The sequence below is a fragment of the Agelaius phoeniceus genome, chromosome 9, assembly GCF_051311805.1.
Source record: "Agelaius phoeniceus isolate bAgePho1 chromosome 9, bAgePho1.hap1, whole genome shotgun sequence".
Taxonomy (NCBI): Eukaryota; Metazoa; Chordata; class Aves; order Passeriformes; family Icteridae; genus Agelaius; species Agelaius phoeniceus.
In genome coordinates, this window is record NC_135273.1 from 11,794,636 (window position 1) to 11,821,775 (window position 27,140).

At 47.4% G+C, this 27,140-nt stretch overlaps 1 protein-coding gene across 2 annotated transcripts; it reads left to right on the forward strand.

Moving 5' to 3' along the window:
• Nucleotides 1-1,592: 1,592 nt before the first annotated feature.
• Nucleotides 1,593-25,672, forward strand: ITPRIP (inositol 1,4,5-trisphosphate receptor interacting protein). Of its 2 annotated transcripts, none has more exons than XM_054637621.2 (3): nt 1,593-1,888; nt 6,841-6,947; nt 19,507-25,672. In XM_054637621.2, exon 3 carries the CDS (start codon nt 19,520-19,522, stop codon nt 21,167-21,169), a length of 1,650 nt encoding a protein of 549 aa, XP_054493596.2. In that variant the 5' UTR covers nt 1,593-1,888; nt 6,841-6,947; nt 19,507-19,519; the 3' UTR covers nt 21,170-25,672. The 2 variants fall into 2 exon arrangements, with proteins under 2 accessions (XP_054493596.2, XP_077039019.1); XM_077182904.1 differs by lacking the exon at nt 1,593-1,888 and adding an exon at nt 3,059-3,134.
• Nucleotides 25,673-27,140: the final 1,468 nt, after the last annotated feature.

Here is a 27,140-nt window from a genome sequence, read left to right on the forward strand (position 1 = left end):
CGAACAATGAATCATGTCCTAGAGTTGTCAGTTGCTTCTAGCTTTCCCTCTTTCAGACTGCTGAACTGCATCAAAAGCCCCCTAACACAAATCAAATGAATGTATCTTGGTTTGAGTTTTCCATTTATGTGTATTGTATTGTTATAATAATTTTATACCATCTTAGGTGGCACAGAAAGTAGATCCTGAATCTAGGATGGTGGGTATGTAATATAATCTGCTGAGATGTGAGCCTTCCTGTGAAAAATGTTCAGGTCTTTTCCCTGTATCCCAGAGAAATTTTGCAGATACATATAAATTATAGCCACCGTAACCTATAGTGATTTGTATTGTCCAATGTGTATATCCGTACAGATACACATTCAGAATCAGTAATTTCTACCTTACTGGGCTTTATGTGGGTGATATTCAATAGACGTTTTCCTCTGGGTGAGGAAATGGGTGATGAATAGCTGTGATTCAGGCAAAGGAGCTGCTTTCTCTCCTCCTGCTGCTCTGAAGTTCCCAGGGGAAATAAACAATGCATCAGACAGGCTGGGTCCTGCAGCAGGGAAGCAGGGAGATTCCAGTACTGCTCTTGCTAGAGATATTTCCATAGATTAGGGCATATGAGGAAGGAATGTACTAATAACACCCAGGTTGCTAATAAAACTGAATAAACTTGATTTGGACACTGAGGAAATAATGCCTGTATACACAATTACAATCACAAACCTTTGGAACAACATTAAAACTGTTACTTAATTCGACAAGCACTTCAGGAAATACAAAGAACAAGATGACTTAACATCACTCATGAGCTAGCCAGCTTCAGAACAAATCTGTTCCACCACATTTGCCTGGTGCCTTTGTGATAGTGCAAAGTCTTAGTGCAACATAAAACACAGACTGTCACCCACCACCGCATATGTCCACCATCTGAGCTTAAAAACAATCAAAGCAGTGGTGGTGGAGAACATGCAACATGCCAGAGCAGTAGTAATATAAACCAGTTGTTGCAATGCTGTGGAAAGAGGAGGGGTACGATATAGTTGCCTAAGTCACATAGATGTTACTATGCTTGTGCCCTTAAGCTTCCTGTGAAACTGACAGTTGCTGAGAAAATTATTTTTGTGAGAAATACAAGAAGATGGCCTTTAACTCTAGAATGAGGGTAGTGTTTGAAAACACTTTCAAAAATATTTTACTGTGGCCCCGATCATTAGCTAACACTTGCTGTGCCTCGGTTCCCTCATTCCTACTAGGACCGAGCCTGTCAGAATTCAAAAAGCATTCGGACAAACTGTCAGGAACATGGTGGGGTTGTCATGTGCAGGGCCAGGAGTTGACCCTGTGGGTCCCCTCCAACTCAGGATACACAATGATTCTAGAGAAACTAGTACCACTTCTGGGCCACTTCTGGGGAAGGATGTTAGCAGCTCCACAGCTTTTTACTTGTGCCAGCTTGGAGCACGAAAATGGGTCAGCAGTTCCGAGATCGACTCCTTTGCTTTGATAAGAACAGCACACGAGGTTCCGCGTTTCAGCTGCTTTCCTGACTTTCAGGCACGACCACCAGGAGGTCAGAACACATCCGAGAAGCAAGATGAGCGCATTTCCTCTCCGTCCGCCGTGCCCGCGGTCCAGCACCATCTGGGAAGCTCATGGGGGAGCCGAGGGGGAGCTCAGACGGCTCGCTGCCGCCCGCCGGGGCACGGCTCGGCTCCTAGGGCTGGCGGGGGTGGCTTGAAGGAGGAGAGAAGCAGCGAACCAGAGAGCAGCGGCAGCGCGGGCGGGGCGGGCTCTGCCCCGAGCCGCGCGGAGCCGGAGCCGACAGCGCCGGAGTGCGCGGAGCGCCCGGAGCGGGGCCGCCGACCCGGCCCGGCCCGGCCCGGCGCGGCCCGGCCTGGTGAGTCTGTGCGGGGCCCCGGGGGCGCGGGGGATGCGGGTCGGACGGAGCGGCCGTGCGGGCTGCCCGCGGCGGTCGCGTTGGTGTGGTTGTCCCCCGGTTCTCCTGACGGGGTAACTTTTGTTTTGTGCGTGCTCTCCGTCTCGGTGGGTAGCAGGGCACCAGCAGGGTCGGGCCTCTGGGAGGGGGTAGTGCGGCCACCAAAGTTCTGCAGAGCTTTGGGCATCCCTCTCCCTGCAGCCCAGGCGGGAGCCGGACGCGCCGGGCGGCGGGAGAGCGGCCGCAGCCCCTCGGGGACTCGGCGGGACCGGGCCGAGTGAGCAGAGACCTCTGGGCCATCGCCCTTTGCTGGTGACACAGCCCGTGGTGTCCTGGGGCCAGCGCTGGCCTCGGACATGTACAGTCCATGCAAAATGCATCACTGAACCTCGCTGCGTGTTCAGTGTTACACGGCATGGGTTTAAAACTTCTTCTTCTGATACACAACATCTCACTAAAGAGCACAGAGAGAAGGAGTGAAGCTTTCAGGGGAGCTGGAGGGGTACTTTCAGTAGAGCTTCTCTTCATGTGTGTAGGCATGTTTCTGAAGGTGGCCAGCAGGTATTTGTAGCTCAAAGCAGAGTGAGCCAGGACTGTGATAGTGGCAGGCAATGGGCTGTGAAACTGATGTGTAGAACATGAGCTTTACAGGCCTTTGCTTCTTCAGCTTGGCAGGCTCCCACCAAAGCAGTTCTCTTGGGAACTGCCATGCTAAAATCCTTCAGGAAAATAGGCAAGATGAGAAGTGTCTCTGAGTGAACATTACTATTCATATGTTTTTAATGAGGGCTGCAGGCCTCACCCATACCCTGTGCGTGTCCTTCAGGCACAAGTGTTTGCCATGAGCTGCCAGGCAAGGACCTGAGCCACCATGGAAGCAGAACTTGGACAGGAGAGCTGCTGTAGTGCAGCATATTGTGTTGTGTGAGGTGTTTTAGTTTGGTTTGGTGATGATGGTAATGCTCCTCTGCAGCTCTGACTAAAGTGATTCTGGCCACCTTCATAGCCATCTGCTTTTAAAGTCAGATTTTCCTCAGTATAAGTGAAAGGGGTTCTCTCAGTCCTCAAACAAAAGCAGAGCATACAAATTAGGAATAAAAGCTTCAAGCCTTCTCTTCAACTTTGTTTTCAGCACAATAGATGCTTCATGCTGCTCTCACATGGGAACTGCACATATTAAGTGTGATTGCCACAGATGTGGAGAAAGGTAATTGATTTCCCAAATTCAGAGAAGAGTATGAGTACTGGGGCCAATCCTGAGGGCTTCTTGGCTCCCAGCTGTTGATGACACTATTTTTTGCTTGTATGACTTCTGTGTACAGGACTCAGTGATCTATCTGTGTCCACATCAGTGGCATCTGCAAGGAAAAAGTGTCCTGTGCACACCAGAGGCACTGAACTTATTTACCAAGAGCTCAGGTGGCGACCCCTCACCTGTCTTTCTCTTTTTGTTGCTCGGAGTATTACTATATACTAAGAACAGCTTTTTTTTTTTTTTAAAACACTTCTTTTCCCCCTCAAGTCAGACTAAATAGCCCTGGTCAGTGACTGAGGAATTTGGTTTTCCTGAATAATTGATTTGGGCCATCTGATGACTAGGGCAGCCAAAAGCTGCACGTTCTGCTCCTGTTTTGTTTTTTTGTTGGTGCTATCCATGGCAATAAGGGCTCCTGGATGTCTCTGCATGATGTCTCAGAGGGATGCCAGGGCTTGTGATTCTTCTTGCATGGCAATGACTAACATGGGAAAGGAACCTGATCCACAGAAACCTAACACTGGTGTTTCACAAACTGATCTAACTAATTTCTGAGTTTGTTTTTTAAGTAAAATGGTATGGCTTTCCAAAGGACAATTTCAGTCTGGCTTTTACAACTGTCTACCTGTTGACTGTGGTTTCAGTATCTTGAGCTTGCCTGCAAATGAATTAACACAGTATATGAGCTCCATGAAGAGCCTGTATGAGTCTCCCTGCTGTCCTGTGCTGTCCTGTCCTGCTCACTCTGCTTTGCAGAATTGCAATTGCAATCCATAGCAATGGTGCAATGGAAAAGGAAGCTGAAAAAAGTTTCTGGCTTGTTCTTTTAGATCCTCTTTAAAATGGACTGTTGGGTGGGCCAGCTTTTTCTCTCCCAAGTGTTATTCCAATCCATTTATACTGGGGAAAAAGCAGGTTTGCTGCCAGGCAGCATATTTTCCATCAGCACTTGTAATTGTTGGGTGGCGGAGAGAGGTAGAGACTCTGGTTTCCAGGCTAGAGGGAGAGAACGTGGCCAGGGTGTGCATGGGCAGCACTGTCATGTGCCCAACCATGAATTCCAGGTTTTGCAGGGATGTGGGCTCAGCTGTGTAAGCAAAACTTTCTGCCTGCTCACTCCTTGGGGCGGGCAGGGAGGCAGGTGGCCAACCTTCAATCAGCTTGAGGGCTGGAGAGCTGGCCTGGGGTGTAGCTGCAGCAAGACTCTGTTTTTAGCTTGTTTATTCTTAAATACACGTGGGCCATGCAAAGCTGGCTGAGCCAACCTTGACCAGCAGCAAAACAAACAGGTTTTACTGCCATGACCTGAAGGCCAGATCAGCTGCTGAGCTTTGCTGGAGCAAGGACAGCTTTCATTTCTGTCAAGGAGAGGAGGCTCTCATATAGGGCTGGCTCAAAACAAACATTGTGCTGGGCTGCTCAGACTTCCTCATGGAAGCAGTGTTAAGAAGGCTTATGCAAGAAAAGGAGGTGATTTGAGGTAGCCAGCATGGCTTGACTGAGGGCAAATCATGCCTAACCAATCTGGTGGCCTTCTGTGATGGAGTGACTGCAATGTTTGTCAAGAGAAGACAGAAAATATCTAGACTTTTGTAAGACCTTTGACGTGATTCCATATGATATCCTCATCTCCAAATTGGAGAGAAGTTAATTGGAAGGGTTGACTGTTCAGTGGATCAGGATTTGGCTGGATGGACACATCCAGAGCGTTGTGGTCATCAGCTCTCTGTCCAGGTGAAAGCCAGTTGTGTCCCTGAGGGACTGGTGTCTTTAGTACCTGGATCAGTGGCATGGTGAGATCAAGTGCCCCCTCAGCAGCTTGGCAGATGACACGCAGCCGAGTGGTGCTGTTGGCACAACAGAGGGAAGGGATGGCATCCAGGGAGACCTGGACAAGCTGGAGAGGTGGGCCCACAAGAGTCTCAGAAGTTCAACAAGGCCAAGTGCAAGATGCTGCACCTGGTTTGGGGCAACCCCAGATATGAGGACAGACTGGGAGAACTTGAGAACAGCCCTGTGGAGAATGACTTGGGGTCTCTCTGAATGAAAAACTGGACCAATGCAGCAATGTGTGTCCACAGCCCAGGAAGCCAAACATGTCCTGGGCTGCATCCAAAGCAGCATGGCCATCAGGTCAGGGAGGGGATTCTGCCCCTCTACTCCACACTGTTGAGACTCTACCCACAGTGCTGCATCCTTCTCTGGGGTTCTCAGCACAGGAAGGACATGGAACTCTTGGAGCAAGTACAAAGGAGGCCACAAAGATGATTACAGTGCTGCAGCACCTCTCCTATCAAAACAAGCTGAGAGAGTTGTTCAGCCTGGAGGTTCTGGAGAGACATCATTTTGGCCTTCCAGACCTTGACTAACCCATAAGGCTTAGTCAAGGTCTCTCCAACAACTACAAACAAAGTTGAGGGAGACCCTAACTAAAACTCTCTCTTTTGAGATTTAAAAATTATCTTAACAAATGAATTGTATGTCCCATAGAAGCAATTCCTGCCCAGCATTTAATAGCTCCTTTCCTCCAAGCAGACACACCTGCTCTACCTCACTGGCCCTGAGCCACCATGAGACCAGACATTGCAGGCCCTGAGGGTTTACAAATATCCACTGGGATATTAGTGCAGATATTAGTGCAGATCCAGACCCTTGGGGCTTGGGGTGTCTTTCTCCTGTGCTCAGCAGTCTGTGCTGCTGCTGGTGGTGTTGTGGCATACCAGCTGAGCAGAGGCACCAGCAGCCCTGCAAGATGGGAGGGCTGGGCAGAGCCCATTTGCCCAGTTTGGCCTCACAGTGGAAGATGGAAACAGAGAAGTGAAACTGTACACACTGTCTGGTCAAAGCAGGTACGTGGGAGGAACTGAAGGAGTTCAAGAGAGCAAGGATGCATCAAGCTAATGCTGAGCCCTTAAAATGGGCTTCAGGCTCTATCAGCCCACACTGATCGTTTCATCAGGCTTTGGACGAGGACAGTGGGAAAGTTTGAAGTGGTGGTAGCTGGAAATGAGGGAGGTGCATTCCTCCTCCCCAGCCCATTTGTGTGCAGCTGGGGAAGAAGAATGTCTCTGTTCTCTGCCTGCAACCAGCTTGTTTGGTCTTCTTCTCCTCCTGGTTGTTTCCTGTTGCATATAAAATTTCTTCACTTCTCTATCCTAAAATATTGTAGTTTATCTTTTGCGGTTCTGTGTTTCACATCTTCCTGTGCTCTTACCCTTGCTTCCTGCCTCTTCTGTTTTCTGTTTCTCCATTAGCTCTGTAAACCCAACTCCCCGAGCAAGTATTTCTACCTTACAAGCTGCTTACAGAAGCTAGATGCCTTTTCTAGACAAACCAATCCCAGACAAAACTGTCCCAGCCCTTGCACTTATGCAGCTGCTCATTTGACCCTAATCCATTTTAAAAGGAGAGTGCTGGTGGGTGAGGATGGAGTCAGAGGAGGGAAGTCCTTGCTTGCCGACACCCATGGGAGAAGCAGCATTTTAACTCTCCCCTGATCACTTCAAACGGATTATTCCTGGTCTCTTGAGCTTTTATGATCATTTTATTAGGTAAGGGGGTGAGTTAATCTCTCTTTTAATCAATCCATAATTTAGATAACTGCATTATGTACCCACCTTCTGCCTGCACTTCCTCATTCATTCTCTGTGTTTTGCAGACTTCCTGGCTGTGCTTCAGTGGCGGGTGACTGAATTTAGTCTTCTCTGCATCACAGTGATTGTAGTAATGTGAAGTTTAATGAGCACCTGCAAAGCTGTGTAGCAGGTAAGTGCTCCAGGGGTCATTCTTCCTTCCAGATTTGATGTGATTTAAAAAAGCTTCTTGATGGGCTCTCACTAGGAGATCTTGAGCCTTGCAGCAGAAATGCTGAAAGGAAATTGGTGTGGCTCATATTTTAGAAATCTTCCCAGCAGTGAGGTACAGACAGCTTCTTGCAAAGCTAACGTAGAAGTGTTGTAAAGGTTTAATTTGGAAATGGCTTCAGTTTGGAAGATCAGTGTTAACAGCTTCTCCCTTTTGGACTCTCAATATAAAATTGGTCCTATCTGACTGCTTGGTACAGTTGAGATCTAGTCAGAGAGTGATGGCAGAGGGGAACAAAAGGGTCCAAAGCTTTGCTGACATCAGTTACTCATCCATTTTCTGCTGCAGAGGAGAACTTGCCAAAAGTACTTTAACCAGACTGGGAAAGTACTGGAATTCCCCTCTTCTAAGTGTTAGAGGGAGAGCAGATGCCTGGAAGTGCCTGGACAACTTCAGATGATCAAGGGTGACAGCAGAGGCAGACAAAGGGAAATAGTGCTTTCACAAGCCAGCGATGTGTAGAGATTTCATGTTTGTATGAAAACCCCTAAAAACACACTGAAAGGAGAACTGGGTGAAACCAAGATGTGTGGCAGTGCTGCTCTGCAAGTGTGTGACAGGAGGCTCTACGGGCAGCAGTGGTGGGAGGGCAAGAGCTGGAGCTGATGACAGAGGGAGCTGCCAGAGCAGCACTCCTGGCTGCCACAATGTCCTGCTACAGCTCTGAGTACCTGTTAGCTCATGCACTCCACATGATTTTTTTTTTTTTTTTACTTACTTATTCTGGACCTGTGTTGGGTGGTGTCTGTCCCCTTTTTCCCATCACAGAGTTCAAACAGCTGCTCTGCTCTAGCAAAGCTCAGCTCAGAGAGTTCCCTGGCATGCTCCTCCAGCCAGCCCCGATCAAAGAAAGCTGTGAGAGCTGGCCCACTGCCATTCTCCTGTGTGTAAATGAAGCTCTTTCTCTTTTTCCTTTCCATTCACCATGTTTCATTATTATCCCTCCTCCAGAGGCAGGTTTTTCTGGCTGATCTAGCACATTATTTGTATCAGCAATATTTGCCTCAAGGCAGAGATGCTTTTTCAGCAGGTATATGGAAAACATCTGATACATCCCACTGCCATGTATGTGGCTCAGAAAAACCAAGCATGGTATTGGCAAGGATGAGGACCATTGCAGCCAGCTGTTGCAGACTTTAAGCCCTGCTAGGCACAGTCTAGCAGGGCTTATTGGGTTATTCTGGTTGCCTGGCAAAGGAAAACTGTTACTGTTCCTTCACTTTTGAAACCAGGGGAAGAGCACGTAGAGAATGCTCTTGTGCCTGAGTAGGAAAAGGGACATGAGTTATAAGGTGTCAGCTGAGCCACCTATGTGGTTCAGCTCTTCTTTCCCTGGGTTGCCTCTGGGGATGGTGGGTGCTTGTCGTTGAAAAGGTAGAATTTGTGGTAAGACCCAGAAAAACCAATGTAAATCAGCTTAGGAGTGCCTTGCTTTCAGCTCTTCCAAGTTGCAGAGGATTTGGTGGTAAGTCGTGAGCACCTGATGAGGAATGGGAGCAAATGGTTCCCACACTGTTTCAAGGAGGTAGAGAAGCTCCCTAAGACAAGATACCACCTGCCTGTGCCAGGATCCCAGCAGGGATCCAAACAGCTTGTTTTGGAGAAAGCACATGCAGTGATAAGGAGACTTTCCTGCAGGTAGGGGCAGCTAAGCAGTAGTCTAGACTGCCTTGGGAGGCAGAGATTTGCTGGAAGCTTTTCAGAATAAAGTAAACAGAGACTTGCCAGAAATCATCGAGGCACAGTGTAAGCCATGCATGTAGGCAGAGGGAAGAAGTTCTATTGCTTTTTCAGACCTCTTTTTCCTCCTATTTTTTAAGCTCCGGTAGAGTGTTAACATGTACCAGAGGCAGAGCTAAGGAGATGTTCTCAAGCTTAAAATGTCACACTTGATATTCACACTATAATGCTTCTCAGAGGGGCTTGGTGTTCTGTATCTGCACCCAGAATGCTTCAATCCTAATCTGTTTCCTCCTGGATGTTCAGGTGCCTATCTGCCACTGGTTTCAGAGGAGAATTTTATTTCTAAAGCCCTTTGGGGATTTAGCAACCAAATACATTGGGACTATTGGAAATGTGAGGGAAAATACTTGAAGTTTCAGCAGCACACAGACACCTCTGCACTGCAGATTGGAACTCATTCATGGTAATTAAACTTGCCCTTATCTTCCAGTCTTGCAGGGGCAAGAATGGAAGGGATGTCTTTATTTTGGGTAGCTGGAATCCATCAGTTGACTCTCCTCCTGTAACACACAATGACACAAATTATCTGGCACAGTAGGTGACTTAAGGACAGAGCTCTAGTGTGGTCCCACCTAGTGAGCTACTTTGCTCAGCTCCCACCTAGCTATGCTCAGTCCAAGAATCATGGCCATGCTCTTCTGCAGCCAAAATCAAAAGATGGTCTGAAGGTGCTTGGATTATGTTTATCCCACCTTCCTGTTGACTCATAGCTGCATTGTGCTTTTGGAAGAGGTGCAGGGCAGTGATCTCACGCTCTGACAGAGTTACAGCAGAAATGTTGACTGAAAGGGATGTGTTTGTGTGCTAAGGCATCCACAACACGTGCTCTCACTCTGCCCTGTGTTTGCTGCCAGTCCTGGACTCTTTGGGTCTCTTATGTGGAGCTGGAGGCTGTGCTCCTTGCTGAGCTCCTTGCCTGCTGCAGCAGAGGGGGGGTTTGTGAGCAGGGGCCCCAGCTATGACTCACAGCTCCCATTACGTTGTAACTCAGCCTTTAAGTGAGAGGCTGTCCCTTGGCTTTCAAACAAAGCCTTCCTTTGTTGTGCTTAGGGTATAAAGAAAGCAACCGTATGTGCTCACCCCACACATCCCAAATGAAAACCACGTGGCTTCACAACCTTAATATATGTGTGTTTGATATTTCTGCTGCAGCACTGCAAGTTACATCCCTTGAGTCTTTGTAGAGTTTTTCTTCCCAGCATTCAGTTTACAAATTCTTCAGCAAAACAAAGAGCTTAGAGATGTTTCCTTTTCTTGGTAAGAAGAGAGGACTGAGCAGAGAGCACCTGAAAATTATTAAATATGAGTGCATGTGGCAATAGGCTATCTCTGAGTCATTCCCTTGGGTGAAAATGGCTCTGGGTTGGTGGCCACGGGTGCTGAAAGGACGAGCTTCATGGAAATATTGTAGGGAAGTGGGGCAGTTTGTTTTCTTGTATGACTTTGCTTTTTTCTGCTGCTTTTTATTTATTCAAACTCATTTTGAAGAGCAGGATTAGCCAGAAGTACTCTGCAGCCAACATATTTTTGTGCATGCGTCTGCCTTGGCAGTTTTTAGGTTTATGGCAAGTGAGCCAAGACTGGGATTTCTGCTTCCCAAAGCATTTGTGTTGTTTCTCCTGATCTTTTCTAGAGTCATTAGGTAATGAAGTAAGAGGGTTTGATTCTTCCTCAGAGGCTGTGTGCAATGCACAGTGTCTCTGCTTAGATCAGGGAGTCATCTTGGTGAGGGGCAAGGAAATGGGGCAATGCAGTAAAAGTGCTTTTGTTCTCTCTTCCTTCCACACCCTCTACCCATCCCTGCAGGGGCTTTCACAGTCGGTTGGGTTGTGTTTTGTTTTTTAGTTTATTTAAAGAACTATATTGTGTTAAAAAAAAAAAAGCTGGAATTTCAGGCAACAGAATAAAGCATTGCTTTTGATTTCTGTGGTGACGTTTTGGCAACAATAGCCAGCTTTTAAATACAGTTCTTTCCCTATTGTTTGAATACAAACAGCAGTGACTAGTTAGCAAAACAATGGTCCAATATCACACAAACCTTCAATCCCATCCAGTGGTTTTGGGTCCTGTTTAAGCAGATACTTGGGCCTGCAGGTTTCCTGGGCTATGAGTGTGGCTTGGTCACTGAGTCAAGACTGTGATGGAGTAGATCTCAGATCAGCCAAATTCCCAACCCAAGATGATAATTTCTTTTTGCTATGTGTTTGTTCAGTGTCTCAGTGTGGAAGTGTCTGGTGACTGCTGTGCTTTCCACTGTCTGTAATATGTAAGTGCTCATTGTTCATGAGTGAAATGGGACTTTATAGTTTCACATGTAAAATGTAATCACTCTGCAAGTCATGTCTGTAGCCTGCCAACATCCACATGTGCTCTTCTGAGATGTGCTGGAGTGCTGTATCCCTGCTGGGAAATCAACTTTCTAATAATGCTTCCACCAAGTATTTTAATACCAAAGCATTTGTTCCAGTGGGTGCACAATTAAGTTGAATGTACAAGGATGCATATTCTTACCACAGGATGAGGAGAGCCAGAGTAGCCACTGCCTGATTTAACAACACTGGTGAGGGGTTTTTCCACCTTGCTGAGCATTAAGTGGGGAAAAGGAGGGCAGATTTAAACAAACATCTTGTCAATTGGTCTCTTTCTCTACTCAGCACCTCTCCCTGAGGTGACTGCCAGGTGGGACCCATGAGCCATGGCTGCCTCACGTGCAAGGAGCTATTGTGTGGCTGAGGGGGTGACAGCCAGAGCAGGGCCCAGCATGAGCACCATGTGGAGGCCAGAGAGGATCTGTGCAGCGACACTGCTCCATCCATTGTGGTTGACACTCTCAGGCTTTTGGTGGAGCAGCAGGGGTGTTTGTCCATCTGTGCTGATGAAGGATTGTGCAAGGGAATGACCAACTATTGCCCAGGCTCCCATCATGTTGGGTTGGAGGAGGAGGGTGCTGGTAAGGGTGATAAGCTAAGGGGTTTTTTCTTTGCCTGTGTCTTTTCTCCTCTTAAAAAAAAAAGAACCCAAAACCCACAAAAGTTTGGTTTACTCCAGTTGTTTTCCTCACTATTAACAGACAAAACCAAACAAAATTTATTTGGCTTAAAAACACAAGCTGTTCCTGGCTGTGGCCCTACTACAACAGCTCAATATGTGGGTGGGAGTCACGTAACATACACACTCCTACCTTTGCCCTCCTGCCTCTCCTGCAGCCAACACTGTGTTCCAATTTGTAAAACCCCTTCTTGGCCATAGCAGAGGGAACCCAAGGCACTCCACAGACTGCATATGTCCTGCTTGCTAACGAGAGCTGAGCTGGCTTGCATAGTCAAAAAGCAATAAAAACACATTCAGGCGATGAGCAGGATGCTGAGTAACACGTTCCTCATGCTGTTGGCTGTCTCCTGGTCTCCATGGGCACCCTCTCTTGAGTCCAGCCTTGCAAGGAGTAAACAGTGAGTGCTTTGGGGACATGAGGTGTCTCTGCGTTACTCATTACTTGTTAAAGCTGCCTTTAATGGTGGCTACTGGCTCCTGGGGCAGGAAGAGGATCATGTTTTGATTAGTGTTTTGATTAGTGGCATGATACCTGTATGCACTGAGAAACAATGACTTAGAAATGGGCCCAATAAATCCCCACTTGATCATAAAACTGAAAATCTGACACGTGCCACATCTCTTTGGGTTTTGGAAAAGAGCCCTAGAAGGCAAATAGCTCCCTTTGAGCCAGGAAAAATATTTTGTACTGTCTAGGCTTTGGGGTAAGGGGAACTGTGGGATTTTATGGCAACAGCTTGTAAATGCACCTGTGTACAGTGAGAGCTGAGACAGGACAGGAGTGCCTCTGAACATCTTGAGTGCTACTGCAAGAAGAAAACAAAGAATCCGTCCTACTTGTACCCACAGCGGGCACTGGAATGTTAGGGGGTTCAAACTGCAGCAAGGGAGACTTAACAAGGCCTGAGAAAAAGCTTCCTGATGGCAAAGGCAGTACATGACAGGACAGGAGAGAGAGACTACCTGTCTTTCCTAGGGCCAGTCAAGCTCTCCTCTGCTTGGAGAGAAGCTGACAAAGTCTCTCATTTGGACCTGGGGCTGCACAGCAGTGTCTGCTTCCAGAGCACTCTCAGTGCCCCTCACGTGCTTATTCCCCCCAAATCCGCCCGCCTGTGGGAAGGGAGGGCTGTCTAGTCCTGTACACAGGATGAGCATCAGCATTTCCTTGGAAATACCTGATCTGGTGACCCCCAGGAGGAAAATATTGTTTCCAGAAGTGCACAGCAGACCTGTTGGGCAGGATGTCCGAGGCGGGCTGCGCGACTGACCCCGTTGGCACTGCAGCAGGCCCGGGACAGGATGTCCACGGATATTACAAAAGGCTCATGTTCTCAGTCAAACAGCAGAACAATAGCTGTCAGGCAAGTGGCCTTGTCCAGCTGCTGTGCTGTGGCCAAGCAGCTAATCTGGGGTGTGGCTTCCAGGCATGGTTTGGAAGGCAGTTGCTCTGCCATACCTGACTGCCGTAGTCCTGTGCAGGCCAGTTGGCTTGTTCTGGTTTTAAATGTGGTTGTGTTACCAGTCTCAACATCCAGGCCCCTGCACCTCATGTATTGGTGCATTTGGTCCTTCCCCACTTGAGGCTTTTGGCTTTGGCTCTCCCCACAGAGCCAAAGACAGAGCCTAGTCCCACTTGTCTTTGCTGAACCAACTGTGATGGTGCTGGCAGCTGGAATTTGGTACTTTGTCTGTAGCACTAATTGAATGCTGAAAAACAAGTCAGAATATGAGTTAGAGCTGCTGTGGCTGGCACTGTTCTGTCCCAGTTGAGATCTCATCCCACTGATGTCCTGCACACAGTTTAATTCATAGGGGCTGAAAAAACAGCACAAGCTGGTGCTGCTCAGGCTCTGAATTGGATTTTTATCCCTTATTTTCCTGTCTGGGCTATCTGTGCTGCAGCTGACTCTGCTCAGGAGATGGGAGAGCAAGAGCCTGTCCTGGGTGCACTGTGCTGTGTGAGTGTGGGGTTGTCTAAGAAACTGCATCTGTCCAAGTTTTGGGCAGTAAAAATAATACTGACATGCATCTCTGTAATTCCCATTTCTCTGTCATTGTGCAAGTTTCTTAGAAATCAGACCTTGTAGTCCCCACTAAGATAAACCTATTTCTTTCAGCGGCAGCTGGATCATATCTGTGAATACCTGCAGAGGTGGCAGTGATACTTGCAAATTGGAGAAGGATATGGTGCATTACTAAGCGCTTTCAGCAAACTTTTATTCTTTACTAGACCTTCATATATACAGCAGAAGCTTTTTTCAGGCTAAACACTCAAAGGCCAGAAGGTAATTTTTCACTGTTGTACAGCAAGAGAAGGCATCACAGAGCTCCCAGAAGCTCAACCATGAGGAAGCACAGCTGGGCTGGGCAGAAACCCCTCAGACTGAGGTTCACTTCTTCCCAGTAAGAAAGTCCCAGGTTAGTGCCTGGTTTGACCTGTTAGTCTCTGCAGTCAAAACAAATAGCACAGTCCTTTCCAAACCTCAAGAACCTTCCCAATAAGAGAGTCAGAAATCATATTTGTTCCCATGAAAATTCTGGTTTCAAAAATTTGGCAGCTTTCAATGAAAAATGCCTCCCAACCAGCTGTATTTTCTATTAACTACTTGAAATGCCTCTTTTTTTGCAGCCTACCAAAACAAAACACAATGTAGCAGCCACCTATTCACTGCCTTTTGTGTCAGCCAGATTGCAGGAAGCAATTGAATGTGTTGTAAGTGATGTCTTGGCGTGTTCCAGTGTAATACTGAACTGCACTCAGTGGCCTGACTTGGTTTTTTCCAATTTAAGAATCAAAGCTTCAGCTCAGTCCTGTCTGGTTTATTGCTGAACACCAGCCAGAGCATGTTTTGCTTACCATGATTCAAAATTTAGAGGAATAAAATGGCTGAAAAAATAAAGCTGCATGAGGAACTCCTGAGTAAAGAAAGTTCACTGTTAATGAAAGGGAAATACATTCCCTTCAGAGAAGGTGGTTATCTGGGCTCAGAGCACATGAGCAGCCTGCAGAGGCAAGCTGCAAGCTGCCATCTCTTTCTTTCCTTTGCCAGGCTGAGCAGGAGGCAAAAGGTTCTGAAGCTGCTATGGAAAAGGGTATGAGGAAGGCTTAGGGTCATCAGAGACTAAGCACATGTAGCTGGAAGGGACAGGACATTGTTGTGACTTTGAGCATCATCATCATCTCCATGAAGGACTTGGCTGCCCCTCAGGGAAATCCCCTGTGACAGCGTGGCTTGGGAAGGGGCACACACTGCCACAGGGCAGCAGCTGCTTCAGGCTGGTCCACACAAACCCTGTATGAGCTCTGTGATGCTCCTAGGTGAGGAGGAGAAGAAGCTGAAGGTGGAGCTGCTGCTGCCTGGCTCTGTGAAGGCTTCTTTCTGTGCTGCTTCCCTTTCCTTGTGCTGTGCTCCCTGGAACTGTGCTCCAGGCAAGCCAAACATCAGTAAATTGTGCAGCACAGGGCTCTCAGATCAGCTAGGGTGAGAGCTGGCCTAGGCACCAACCTGAACTGCATGACAGCAGCAGTATCATTCCCTTTCCTCTCTTGGGGCTTCCTGCATCATCCAGGACCTGCTCTGGAGCTGGTCAGGATCCTCCAGCTGGGGAGGCAGCCTCAGGTTTGAAAGGATGAGACCCTCCCTGCCTGGGAGCTGAGGGTGGAGGGCTGTGGGTACCATTGGTGGACCCTTTGAACATGCCAAGTGCTGCAGGATGCAGCTGATTGTTTGTAATCAGGCAACAGACTGATCAGCTGTTTTTATCTCTCTGAAACCTCACTCCCAGCTGGAGGATGGGGTGGTGTCTGCCCCCTCACTTCCCAGGGCTGTGCAGAGTGGTCATTAACCCTAACCTTGGTGAAGCCCCTAGTCACTACAGCAGTGAGTGCCACAGAAGAGCCCAGAAGGAAACAAATTCTAGTGCCAGAGGCAGGTTTGAACAAGTAGCATCACATGCTGGGCAGTGAGCAGAGACAGCTTCACATCAAGACAGTGGGGTTTCACATACCCTGGCCCTTCTTCATTTCCCAAGCAGCTTTCTTTGGTCTTCCTGCACCTTTCCCTGCTTTGTGCCCATGGGACAAAAGAGGGGTCTCTGCATTCTCACCTGGCCCAGGGAGCAGAGCAAGGGCTGCTTTGGCTGCTGGCAGGAGTGGCCTACCTGTGACCACAGCACTCTCTAGGGGGTTTTGGAGCCCCAGGACTGCCATGAGAGGGTCTGCAGAAGGTAGGTAGGATGTAAGCCTGTTACTGAGTCCAGATGTTGTTTATACTCTAAATGGGAAAAAACTGGCAGGGTGAGAAATTGAGAAAAGGTTGCAGATTGCTTTGAGAACTTGCTATTTTAAAACTTATGAATACCTTGTTTCCCCCCCCCCCCCCCCCCCCATATTGGAAACATTGCTAAATTTGATGCATAGATTGAAAAATTGCCATTTCTCTTTCTTAGTCTCAAGCTTGGAAAGGTTTGGACTCTCTCCCTCTTCCCCACACAAAAGCTGTCTCAGCCTGAGCAGGCATAAATATTTTTATCAGACTTAAATAGCTTGGGCTGAAGTTAAAAGCAAGGGAAAAGAGCAGCCTTTGTTATGGGGAATGCTGGAGCGCCATAGCAGGCAGTGCTACTGGTTTCACCTGTATTATTGAGCCTTTCATATTAGCCAGGAAAGCTGTGTCTGAGAGGTGTGGGAATGCTCTGCCTCTACCACCCTGGCTGCTGCCAAGGGCAGGCTCCACTGACTTTGGCCACTGAGCAGCATTAACCTTAAACCTTAACTGAGGTTAATGTTTGGCTTCATTTTCTGGAGTGAGTAGCTACAGTAGCAAAAGGGCAGTTTTGACCAGCAGAACTGGCTCTGGGCTGAAAACAGACAGACCTCTTGCAAATCAGTGTGATCTGAAGATCTTGTCACTTCCAGTTTCCAGAGGCTGATGCCTGTAGCTCTTGCTGAAGGAAGAGGTTGCTGCAAAATGAGCTGGGGTATCCCAGAATGTCAGTGTGATCCACAGGGAATTCAGCTGAGCCAGCCACTGATGGACCTGGGGGTGTCTGGCCTAACCCCTGCTGCTGTCAGAGCTTTGGGACAGGTAACCTGTGGCAGCAGTGGCACCATGGGCAGCTGGGCATGAGAAAGAAGATCCTGAGGAAGCTGACTTCTTTCAGCCTTACACACCTGGTAACAGTAAAACATAATGTGGTAGCAATAGAACATTTCATCTGCAGGGACAGTGGTTGAGCAGAGCAGAGCAGTGATGTCATCCTGGTCCAGACTGCAAGAAGGAGGCACCTGGCCCCTGGCCATGTTATTTTTAAGCTTGGAAGGCACACGTGGTCTGCAAGAGGGTAGCACTAAGGAAGGGAACTCACCAGCACTTCCTGCCCTGCCCCAGCAAACTGATAAAGCCCTTTGCAATGCAGGGCGACCCCAGTTCATTTTTAAAATGTGGCCAGGAGTGGAGCTCACAGAATAACTGGAACACCCAGATTTGGGCATTAATTCAGCTTTAATTCATTGCCTGATGAATTAAAGAGTTAATGTAAATGTAAAAAAGGACAAGATAGGGCCACAAACTACTTTCAGAGCAATGTCTGCATAAGAACATTCATCTATGCATGTGCATGGGATCTAAAATAAAAGGGTAGCTGGTAAATGTTACACAGGGAGGGGCATGGAGCATTATCCTGAGCACCGTGTGAATTTTCTTGCTGCTTGGACAATACATCTCAATCCTGTTCCCTTCCCTTGTTATTCCAGTCCCAGCCCTCTCATAAGCAAAGATAATTGTGTGCTGAAGGATACAGTTCCCATGTACAGTAACTGCTCACATTGAGGAAATCCAGGTTCCTGCAATCAAAACCAGCAGTTTGTTGTGCAGTTACAATAACAAGGTCCACTGGGGTGGATCTATCTTTATTGTGTGCCCTGTGGAGGCATAAATGAGATTGCCAGAGATATTTTCCTATTTGCCCAGATGCTGGGACAGCAGGATTGCCGTGGCACCAAAACACACTGGGTTCAAGCCAGGAAGGAACTATTCCAGGGAGTGGGAATTACAGCCCTGAGCCCCTGGAGCACACAGAGTGCCTCACCATCTCTTGGCTCTCTGTGAAACAGCTTCATTCCCACAGCAGCATTACTTAGGAATGAGATTGCTATTTCTGGTCTGATTGATGAAGTATATTATTGGTAGACTTTATTTCTGTAACAGAAACCCTTCTCTCTCAAGCACTTTTGAGGCATTAAAGCAGCTATCCTAAAATTTCCCAGCTGGAAGAGGAAATATCCCTGCTTGTCCATCTTGTCCTTCTGATCTTCCTGTGCTAGGACTGAGAAGTGATTTTGCTAGAAAGAGGGACTGGTGAGCTTCCAACATCACAGCAAAGGGTGACAACTTCAGATTGTACTGCCCTGGGCAGGCACTTGGGCTCTTGATAGTGATGCCAGCCCTCCAGAAACAAAAATGCCAGCTGGGAGGAGACACCCAGGCTTTAGCCTGAGCACCATCTGGCCCAGCCCTCTAGGAGGCCTTGTCACCACCAGGCCGAGACCCTGGCAATGGGACCATGTCCCAGAAAGTTGGGAATTAAATCCTTTCATTGTGAGCCCCGTGGCACAGAAAACTTTATTAAATGTGGGGTTGGAGCAGCAGAGCCAGTAACCACACAAAGCCACTCCAGAACACCCTAGGGGTCTCAGTCATGCCAAGGGTCTGTGCAATGGGTGACACACGGGGCTATGGCTGGGATGGGGCTCACAGCCTTGTTGAAGTCACCGCAAATAGGAGTGAGCTGGCTGCAAGCACAGCTGGTAAGGGCTTAGATCAAAGCCATAAATGAGATTCTGATGTTCTACTACAGGTCGGTAGTGTAGTAAGCACCAAAAAGAAGCAGCCTGATGCTTTTAGAACCACTGGGCTAAAGGAAACCCTTTCCATTTTAGTAGAGTCTCTGTCTGTGTCCTTTTTCTGGAACTGCCATCATGAGCCATCCTGGGGGCCAGGAGGGTTTGCCACAGCCTGATCCTGATGGTACTGAAAGGCAGGAGGAGCTTTGCCTGTAATGCCTGCTTAGAAGCACAAAACTGTGCAGGCTTGTTCCCACTCAGGTGCAGCTCACCAGCAGGGCAGTAAAGGTTGCCCTGATCCAGGCAGGCTCTGTGGGTTCCCAGACATGCTTAACATGGAACGTGGCCAGGACAGACCTGCCTATGCCACTGCCACATCTGAAATATTAACTTTAGGTTGAGGAAAAGCAGTGCTCATTTCCAGTCCTGCTTTTTACAGCTGGGGAGGTTCTGCCTGCTTCTTTCTTTCTTTTTCTGTCCAGGGAATTTTAAAGGAGAGGCAAAGGAAGGACATGCCCTTTCATACTGCCCAACAGCATGGTAGTGGGTTGACAGCGGGAAGTGCCTTCAGAGTTCTGTTTTTCCAAGTTCATTTGATAAGAGCCACTCTCATCCTCACCATCAGCTGATAAAGCCTCTTGGGGAAGTTGGTTGATAACTTGCAGAAATGGGTGTGCACTTAGTGGTTTCTAGATTCCAGCATTTTTTCCAGGGCTGGAAAGGATGTCAAAGTTCTTGTTGCAGTGGGGAGTTTCTTTCATTTTTGTACTTGAGGGAATATATTCCAAATCATGGGTCATTTCACCTTTCTTTGTCTTCCAGGGAAGGAACTGCCATGCCCGTGGGACTCTTCCGGGTGTGCCTACTGGTGATCACAGCTATTGTCAACCACCCGCTCTTCTTCCCTAAGGAGAATGGCACGGTCCCTGAAAACACAGAGGAAATCATCCAGAAGATGAAGGAGCGGGAGGAGAGCCTGCGGCTGGAGCAGTTGCGCTTGGAGCAGGAAATCGCAGACCAGGAAGCCACACAGAAGGCTCTGGAAAAGGCTGCAGTGGTAGTGGAGGAAAGCAAAGAGGAAAAGGTCCGATGGGATATGTGGACTGCCCTCTCCATGGTCATCTTCCTGCTGATCGAGCTCTGGAGGCAGGATTTCCAGGAAGGGAACTGGCAGGACATAGGAGGAGAAGAGGATGACATGGCAGTCCTGGGGAAAGCATTTAAAGGAGTGGCCTTGCCTGACAAGGCTGTCCTGGCCAGCTTCTATGAGAAGCGTATCCTGGGTACCACCGGAGACATGGCCAGGATGCGGGAGATGGTGGAAGGCTTTGCAGATGACCTGCTGGAGGCCTTGAGGAGCGTCTGTAACCGGGATGCTGACATGGAAGTGGAAGATTGCATGGGTGTGGGGAGCATGTATGAGAACTGGAGAGTGCGCAAACCCTTCGTCTGTGATCTGATAGTGCCTTTTGCTCCCCCGGAGCCTTACTGCTTTCACTGCCAGACCTGGTGCTCTGGTGACTCTTTTCCCCCAGATGAACAAGGTTATGGCACTATCAAGGTGTGCAGGGCAGATGAGGATGAGACGGGTTGCATCTGTGACAAGACTAAACTAGGGGAAGATATGCTGTGCCTCCTCCATAGCCAGGTCAGTAGTACCAGGCCCAGCAGTGAGATGGAAGACCTCCTGTGCTTCAAAAATACTCAATATCTGGATGCCGACCAAGTCATGAAGTGGTTCCAGATTGCCGTCACCAAGGCCTGGAACAGAATCTCCCACAAATATGAATTTGACCTTTCCTTCAGCCTCCTGGACTCGCCAGGAGCCCTGAAGATAAAATTTAAATCAGGGAAATCGATTGCCTTTAACCTCACCCCTGTGGTGCAGTATGAGAACTCTGACGTTTACTTCATCTCCCACTTCCCTTGGAGCAGCCTGGCAGCAGATGTCCCCTCCAGCACCCACTGGTTTCTCACCTTTGCAGTGTATGAGAGGAGGTTCATCCAGTTGGTCTCCAAAACACTGCCTGCCAATGCCTGCCATGTCAGCTGCCTTCAGATCCTCTCCTTCCTCCATGGGAAGCAGTGCAGCCTCACAGGTCCCAGTGGGCTCACCAACTACCACCTGAAAACAGTGCTGCTGCATCTCCTGCAGGCACGTCCCAGCCAGGACTGGGCCCCAGAAAAGCTGGAGGCCCGCCTACAGGACATGCTGAAATTCCTAGAGAAATGTTTGCATGAAAAGAAGCTTTATCACTTCTTTATTGGCAATGGGAAGGTACCAGCAGAGCTGGGTTTCCCCATCATATTTCAGAGGGCTGAGCCTCTCAACCTTTTCCGTCCCTTTGTGCTACGCAGGGACATTTACAGGAAGATGGTGGACACGTTCCACGAGATGCTCAGGAACATGTCTGCACTGATAAATGAGTACACAGTGCACATTCCCCTTGCACACACCAATGGGATCCGTAAGGAACCCCTTTAACCGAAGCCAAACTCTAAGCACGAGTCCAGAGGGCAGCTTTCTGAAGCCTCCTGGAGACAACTGACTTTGCCAGTAGAGCTTCTTGTCTGGAGCTGAACCAGTCCTGGGCCATGGTTCCTGCTGAAAGGAAGAGGCTTAGGGGGGAGAATAGGGAGAAACTGGAAGATGTGGTGGTGAAGTAAGTTTCTGTTCCACTGCTGTGCTTGGTTTTATGCAGCTAAGAATATATTTTTTCTATTGTGCCTCAATCATGCTACAGCAGTGGTGAGCAACAAATATAAGTAATTTATTCAGATGCCTGCAATGCAAATGGGGGTGGGGGTCTGATGGTGGCCAAATACTTCATTTCCTTCAGAAGGGGCAGATAAGAACAGGGTGGGGGAATCAGAGACAGGATCCTGGGATCAAAGGAGCCTGTCTGCTTGCAGACAGCAGGAGCTCTTTCACCAATGGGAAGTGCAACATAAGTCTACATGCTGGTGTGGAGAGGAGGAGGGTCATGCACAAGGTCTAGACTGGATGGAGGTCCTTAAATAAAGCATAGCTTCAAAAGGGAACTGTAGTTAAAAAAAAAATAAGAAGAAAAAGCCTTCTTGATTGGACTTGCAGCAGTAACTTATATGGCTTGTCCTGTCCTTCAAAAATACCCCTGCACATTTTTTTCTCCTGTGGGAGGATGTAGCAGACCAGGGTCTGTGTCTTCAGACCATTTCACTTGAGTCTTCCATGGTAACATGGCTGGTGGTTTATATTCCTGCCCGTTTTGTATGGATCAATGAACAGGAACTTTTATTATCTTAGATAAAAGAAACACCACTATTGGGTTCTGACATTTTGGGTTGTTTGTTTTTGTTACCTTGGGGCACTAAGGCGTGAGAACAGCCTAGAGAGAAAGGAAGAGCAGGGCTTGAACTACATCATCTTTGAAGGTCCCTTCCAGCCTAAACTGTTCTGTTTCTATGACTGCTGTAAGTTTTGCTTTCATAAAAGAAGCAGTTCTCCAAAATTATCCTGTAATGAAGCTAATCTCAGAAGTCTGGTAGCAGGAGTGATCAGCCTCCAATTGAGAGTGTGACTCTCTGCACATGGTTTTAATTAGGCCAAGGTCAGCAGGGAAGGAAGGGATAAAAAAGATGCACGTGTAGTAGATCTGGGCAGTGCTGCTTGCAGCTGTCTTATGATCCATGTTGCATCCCTTCTGTTCCACATATGCAGGCAAAAGCTACTTTATACATTCTCCTCAATAATTTTAAAGACTGCTGCTCTGAGGACCTGCACTAGTAGACTGTAATTTGCTGAGCTGGGAGTGCAAAGGAGGAGAGCTGCTGCAGGCTTTCAGGCCAGGGGAGAATCTTGAGGCATGTGCTAAAAAAAAAAAAAAAAAAATTGCAGAAATGGAAATGCCTGAAATCCCACAGGAAGCATGTTAGTGCTGTGCCAGTGGGCTGCCCAGCCCCAGCAAGGTGGCTTTGCTGAAGGAGAGGACTCAGGAGATCCTCACCCTCCTGAGTGTGGGGTCCAAACTAGGGCTCCAGTGCATAATTGCTTTATGCTGGTCCCAGAAGCCTGGCCTCCAGTGCTAGGGGGCCTTTCCCACCATTTTCTCACACTAGGATTCCCTGCAAAGTTTTACACTAGGCCTTCCCTTAATCCTGTTTACAAGAGAGTGGTTCTGTGAGGTAAGACCTGTCAGGGATCCTTTTACCATCTCTCCACAGGTTCCTTTTTATCAATCCTCTCTAATACATCAGAGAGAAGAATTCAATCCTGTGTCACTGCTGGGAGCAGCACACAGCATGAAGCTTGTTATCCAGCCTTATCCAGTTGATAAGCAAACTCTCCATAGACGTGGCTTCTCTTCCCTTTTCCTGGTAAAAACTGTTTCATCACCTCATTGGTGTCTGCTCTTCTCTGTCCTGCCACCACTGAGGGACACTTCACACACAGAGGCAGAGAAAGCTGTAACTGCTGTCTCCACACCTGGTTTATAAGAAAGCACAGATGGTGGCAGAGCTATGCCCAAAGTGCTGCCTCCCTTGGCTTTTATTACCACAGGTAGTTAAGTAGGGTCTCTGAACAGAAAGTAAGGGGTAGGTAGGAATGGGGGAGAAGAGGCTGGTAGGTAATGACAGTAGGAAAAAGTCTTGGATCATCAGTGCTTGCTTCAGCATCCTTGGTGATGAGTGCCTGGGAGACTGCCAGGAGAGCAACAGGGCAGGACTAATTGCTGACGCTAACGAGTGCTGTAAATCCTTGGCTTTCCTTAGTACAGCCAAGAAGGCTTTGCCCAGTAGGAAAAGAGCAGGAGCAATCTCAAGGGCCATGGCAAGCAGGTAGTGACAAGCAGAGGTACAGGGAGGGTGGGTCAGTACTGGAACCTGGAAGCTGCCTCAGAAGCTGTGCAAGTAGTTTGCAAACCCAGGTGATTTGCATTTTTACCTGCCCAGGTTTACTGCAAAGTGCCTGTAGCAGACCCAGCTTTACATGGACTGCTGGCATGTAAAGCAGGCAGGTCATGCTGGAGCAGTTGTGGTTGAAGTTGCTTCTAAATGTGCTCCCAGCCCAGCCAGAGAGAAATTAGAATTTCTCTGCCATTTCCTGTCAGGAGTCTAAATTTAGACTGTCCAAAGAACAGAAAAATTTATGACCCAGGTCTCTCAGGAAATGGCATTCAGAGTAGAAAAATAACTTTTATATAAGGTTGAGCAGGAGGACCATGAGAAGAAAAGGCTGTTGAACAGAACAAGGTAACTCCCCTATTAAAATGTCAGAACAAAGCTTTGCAACAGCAGTTGCAAAGGGCTTGTAAACGTGTCCAAACTCGTCTTTACACAGCCCCAAGCACTGCTGCTCAGACTCAAAGGGAACCTGAACTGATAAGTAGATTGAATCTTTTGTTCTTTGTTTTCTGTACTGGTATGCCTGTTCTCTCTTAGGCCCAAACTGACCCTGAAGTGTTCCCATGGGGTTTAGTTGAACAGAAGCTGGAGCTGAATCAAGTGATTTATGGATTTGATCCCACTGAAAGCAAATTGCTTGGTTTAGTTTTCCTACATGCAATATGCTCATTTTGTCCTGAGCGCCTTTAAAGTGATCTGGTCTGTGCATTTAGACTGTGAGGGGACCAACTCATACCTGTTGGGAGGAAATGTTATCTGTGATTATAAGCTGAGCTTCAGTCAGCCTCAGAGTGGAGATCTTCCTTGCAAACCAAAGGTACAGACATGTCCCATCAGAGGAGAGGCTGGTACACAGTGTTTCTTTGGGCCACACCTCTGCCGTGGTACAAGGAGGCCATGATGTGAAGCACATCATTCCTTGGACTGCCTTGTCTCTCCAGGATCAAATCTTTGCCCACCAAATACTAGCCTGTCAGTAAAAGCCCATGCTCACATTTCACAAAGTAAGGTTTATAAGACAATTCAGTTTCATCAGCTGCCAGCCAGTAAAAATGTCTTAAGACATTTTAGTGTTGCCCATGGGCAGTTCTGCCTTGATTGAAATCTGGGTGGGTAATCAGAGGAAGCAGCTTTAAAGGATGGGAGTAGAACTGAGATTTTGTGGTTTAAAGTGAAAAACGTTCTTCTAAAACCAAACTGCTTATGGCAGTTACCTGGGTAACAAACATCTCTTTGGCACTGCCTGTATCTCTGTGAGACATCCTAAAGAAAAGTCAACAGCGTGTCCTGGACTCTCAATACTGTTCTTGCCATTTGCTAACCAGGTGAATTCAACACATGAACTCAGAGTGCCTTCCACTGGTTTCCAGCCACTCCCTGAGCCCTCAACTTGTGGTTTTAATATTTTATTACAGGCTCTGTCAAAGCAGTGGAATTAGTGGTGGGTTGATAGCAACCACTGATCTTACAGCATAGCCTCAGGAGCCATTTGCCCTTAGAAAATGTCTTGGTCTAAGGTTATTATTGCTGTACAGGAGCTGAATGTCTTCTAAAGGGTGGTGTTGGGTGTTCACTGTTAAGCAGCCACAGAAAAGAGTTTCTTTCCAAGCTTCCCTGTATACAGGTATATACAGGGGTATAAAGATGTAGTTTAGACAAATGATCCAAAAATTTATCCAGTATTCAAGCAGCAAGATTTGGTGTTTGTTCACCAGCCATTTTTAATGCAAAGTCTTTGCAGTGTTTTCTCTGTGGTGAGGGAAGTGAGACTTTAGGCACCTGTAACAGCTTTGCTGCTGCTCAGTGAGGAGTTGTCACTCATAGCACCTACCTTGTAAACAGCTTTATTTATTACTTGTCTTTTTTTAGAACTGGGGGGGTCTGTGTGTAACATGTTAGCTCAGAAGCAAAACTGTAGTACAGAGATGAATTTGGCAATGCAGCCAAGATGGGCAGTAACACCAGAACTCTCCAGACTAAGGTCTTCCTTGATGTACAATTCTGTACTTAAACTGCTGCTTCTATAGCAGGACACTGTTGAATTTGTATAGATCTTCTCATGCAGCTTTATTTATAATAAAGGAAGTCTTGTACAAAATCTAAATGAGCATGAAGTCTCTTTTGTTTCTAGTTCCCTGCAAAATGTTTCTAAGAGCAGAAGGAAGGAGTGGGGATGTTTCCAGTGTGATCCCAGCACAGGGAGCCCAGCAGCAAGAATTCCTGGAGAAATTATTCCAGAATAAACTGCAACATGAACATTAAGTGGGAGAGCTATTCCAGAATAATGCCAGGGATGTCATTCTTCTTGAGAATATTAATCCACAGGAAATCAAAGTAATTATTCTAAATATGTCTGCTCAAAAACGCCCTTTCGTGGCAAGCCCTAAATAATGCTGACAGATTTTGCCCTTATGGGCTGAAAAAGAAATCTCCTGAATTTCCATTTCACCCAGAGGAATCTTCTTTACCTGCTTATTTTATGGGTATCCACAGCCAAGTTCATCAACCACCCACACCCTGCTTAACTCCTTTGCCTGGTTCAAGGGAATGACACCTCCTTGTTAACATTCTAATATGCTCTGGCTCTGGAAGCACACCCAGAGCTAGTCTTTAATTCATATAATAAAAGCACCACTGTTTCCTTAGCAAAATGTCTTCCAGCCCCACAGAATGCCCTGCACCCCTTTAATAACTCTGCCTTCCAGTGTTCACTGGGGCTGAATCACCACTGTTAGGTCTGAGAAGCAGCTGCCTTAAGAGCTGCAGCCAAAAGTTAGAATTTCCCAGGGTCAACCACACACTGCTGGAAAGGGAATTGGTTTGGTGCAACTTTGTTAAAAGAAGAGAACCCACACCAACAAAAATAAACCCATCCTGCTTCAAAGCTATCTGACTAGCTCAGCAACATTTTCTCCATTGAGCTCTTTATTTTCTACAGCATTTTTTTCTTGCCTCAATTTACTGCTTCAGTGTTGCTGTGGAACATAAAGGGTAACATCCCTAAAAAAATCCTTTTGCAGGAGGGCAATTGGCAGATTTTTGAGCCATGCCATGACCATTATTGCAGTATTATCTGTCATAGAATAAGCAGAGCAGAAAGAAAAAGCCACCCACTAGAGATTGGTTTTTAGCTTAAAAATTTATCTAATGACTTTTTACCACTCATGAGGTAGCAGTAAGCGAAGACACAATCTCCTTTATCTCAAGCAGGCAGAAATACCTGTACTATAAAAAAAAAGCAAAGCAACCTCAGAGGATATGGAACTCACAGGCATGCTAACATGAATTCAGTAAGGGACCAGCAGGGATCAAACTGGTAACACTGGTCTCAGCATGGGATACTGCTCAGGATTTGCCCACATATTGAATAGGTTCCATCCACTCTGCTCATCTCTGCATCATGGTTTGTTGCTTGCAGGACTCAAAGCTAACACAGATCTGTCCCCAGGTGCCACTGGCCCAAGATCAGATTTTGACTTATATTTAACTGGATTCTATTTGTTTGGGAAAAGGATGCCTCAAGGTGTTGGGGCATTGGGTTCAACCCAACATGTGAGCTGTTGCATCCCTTC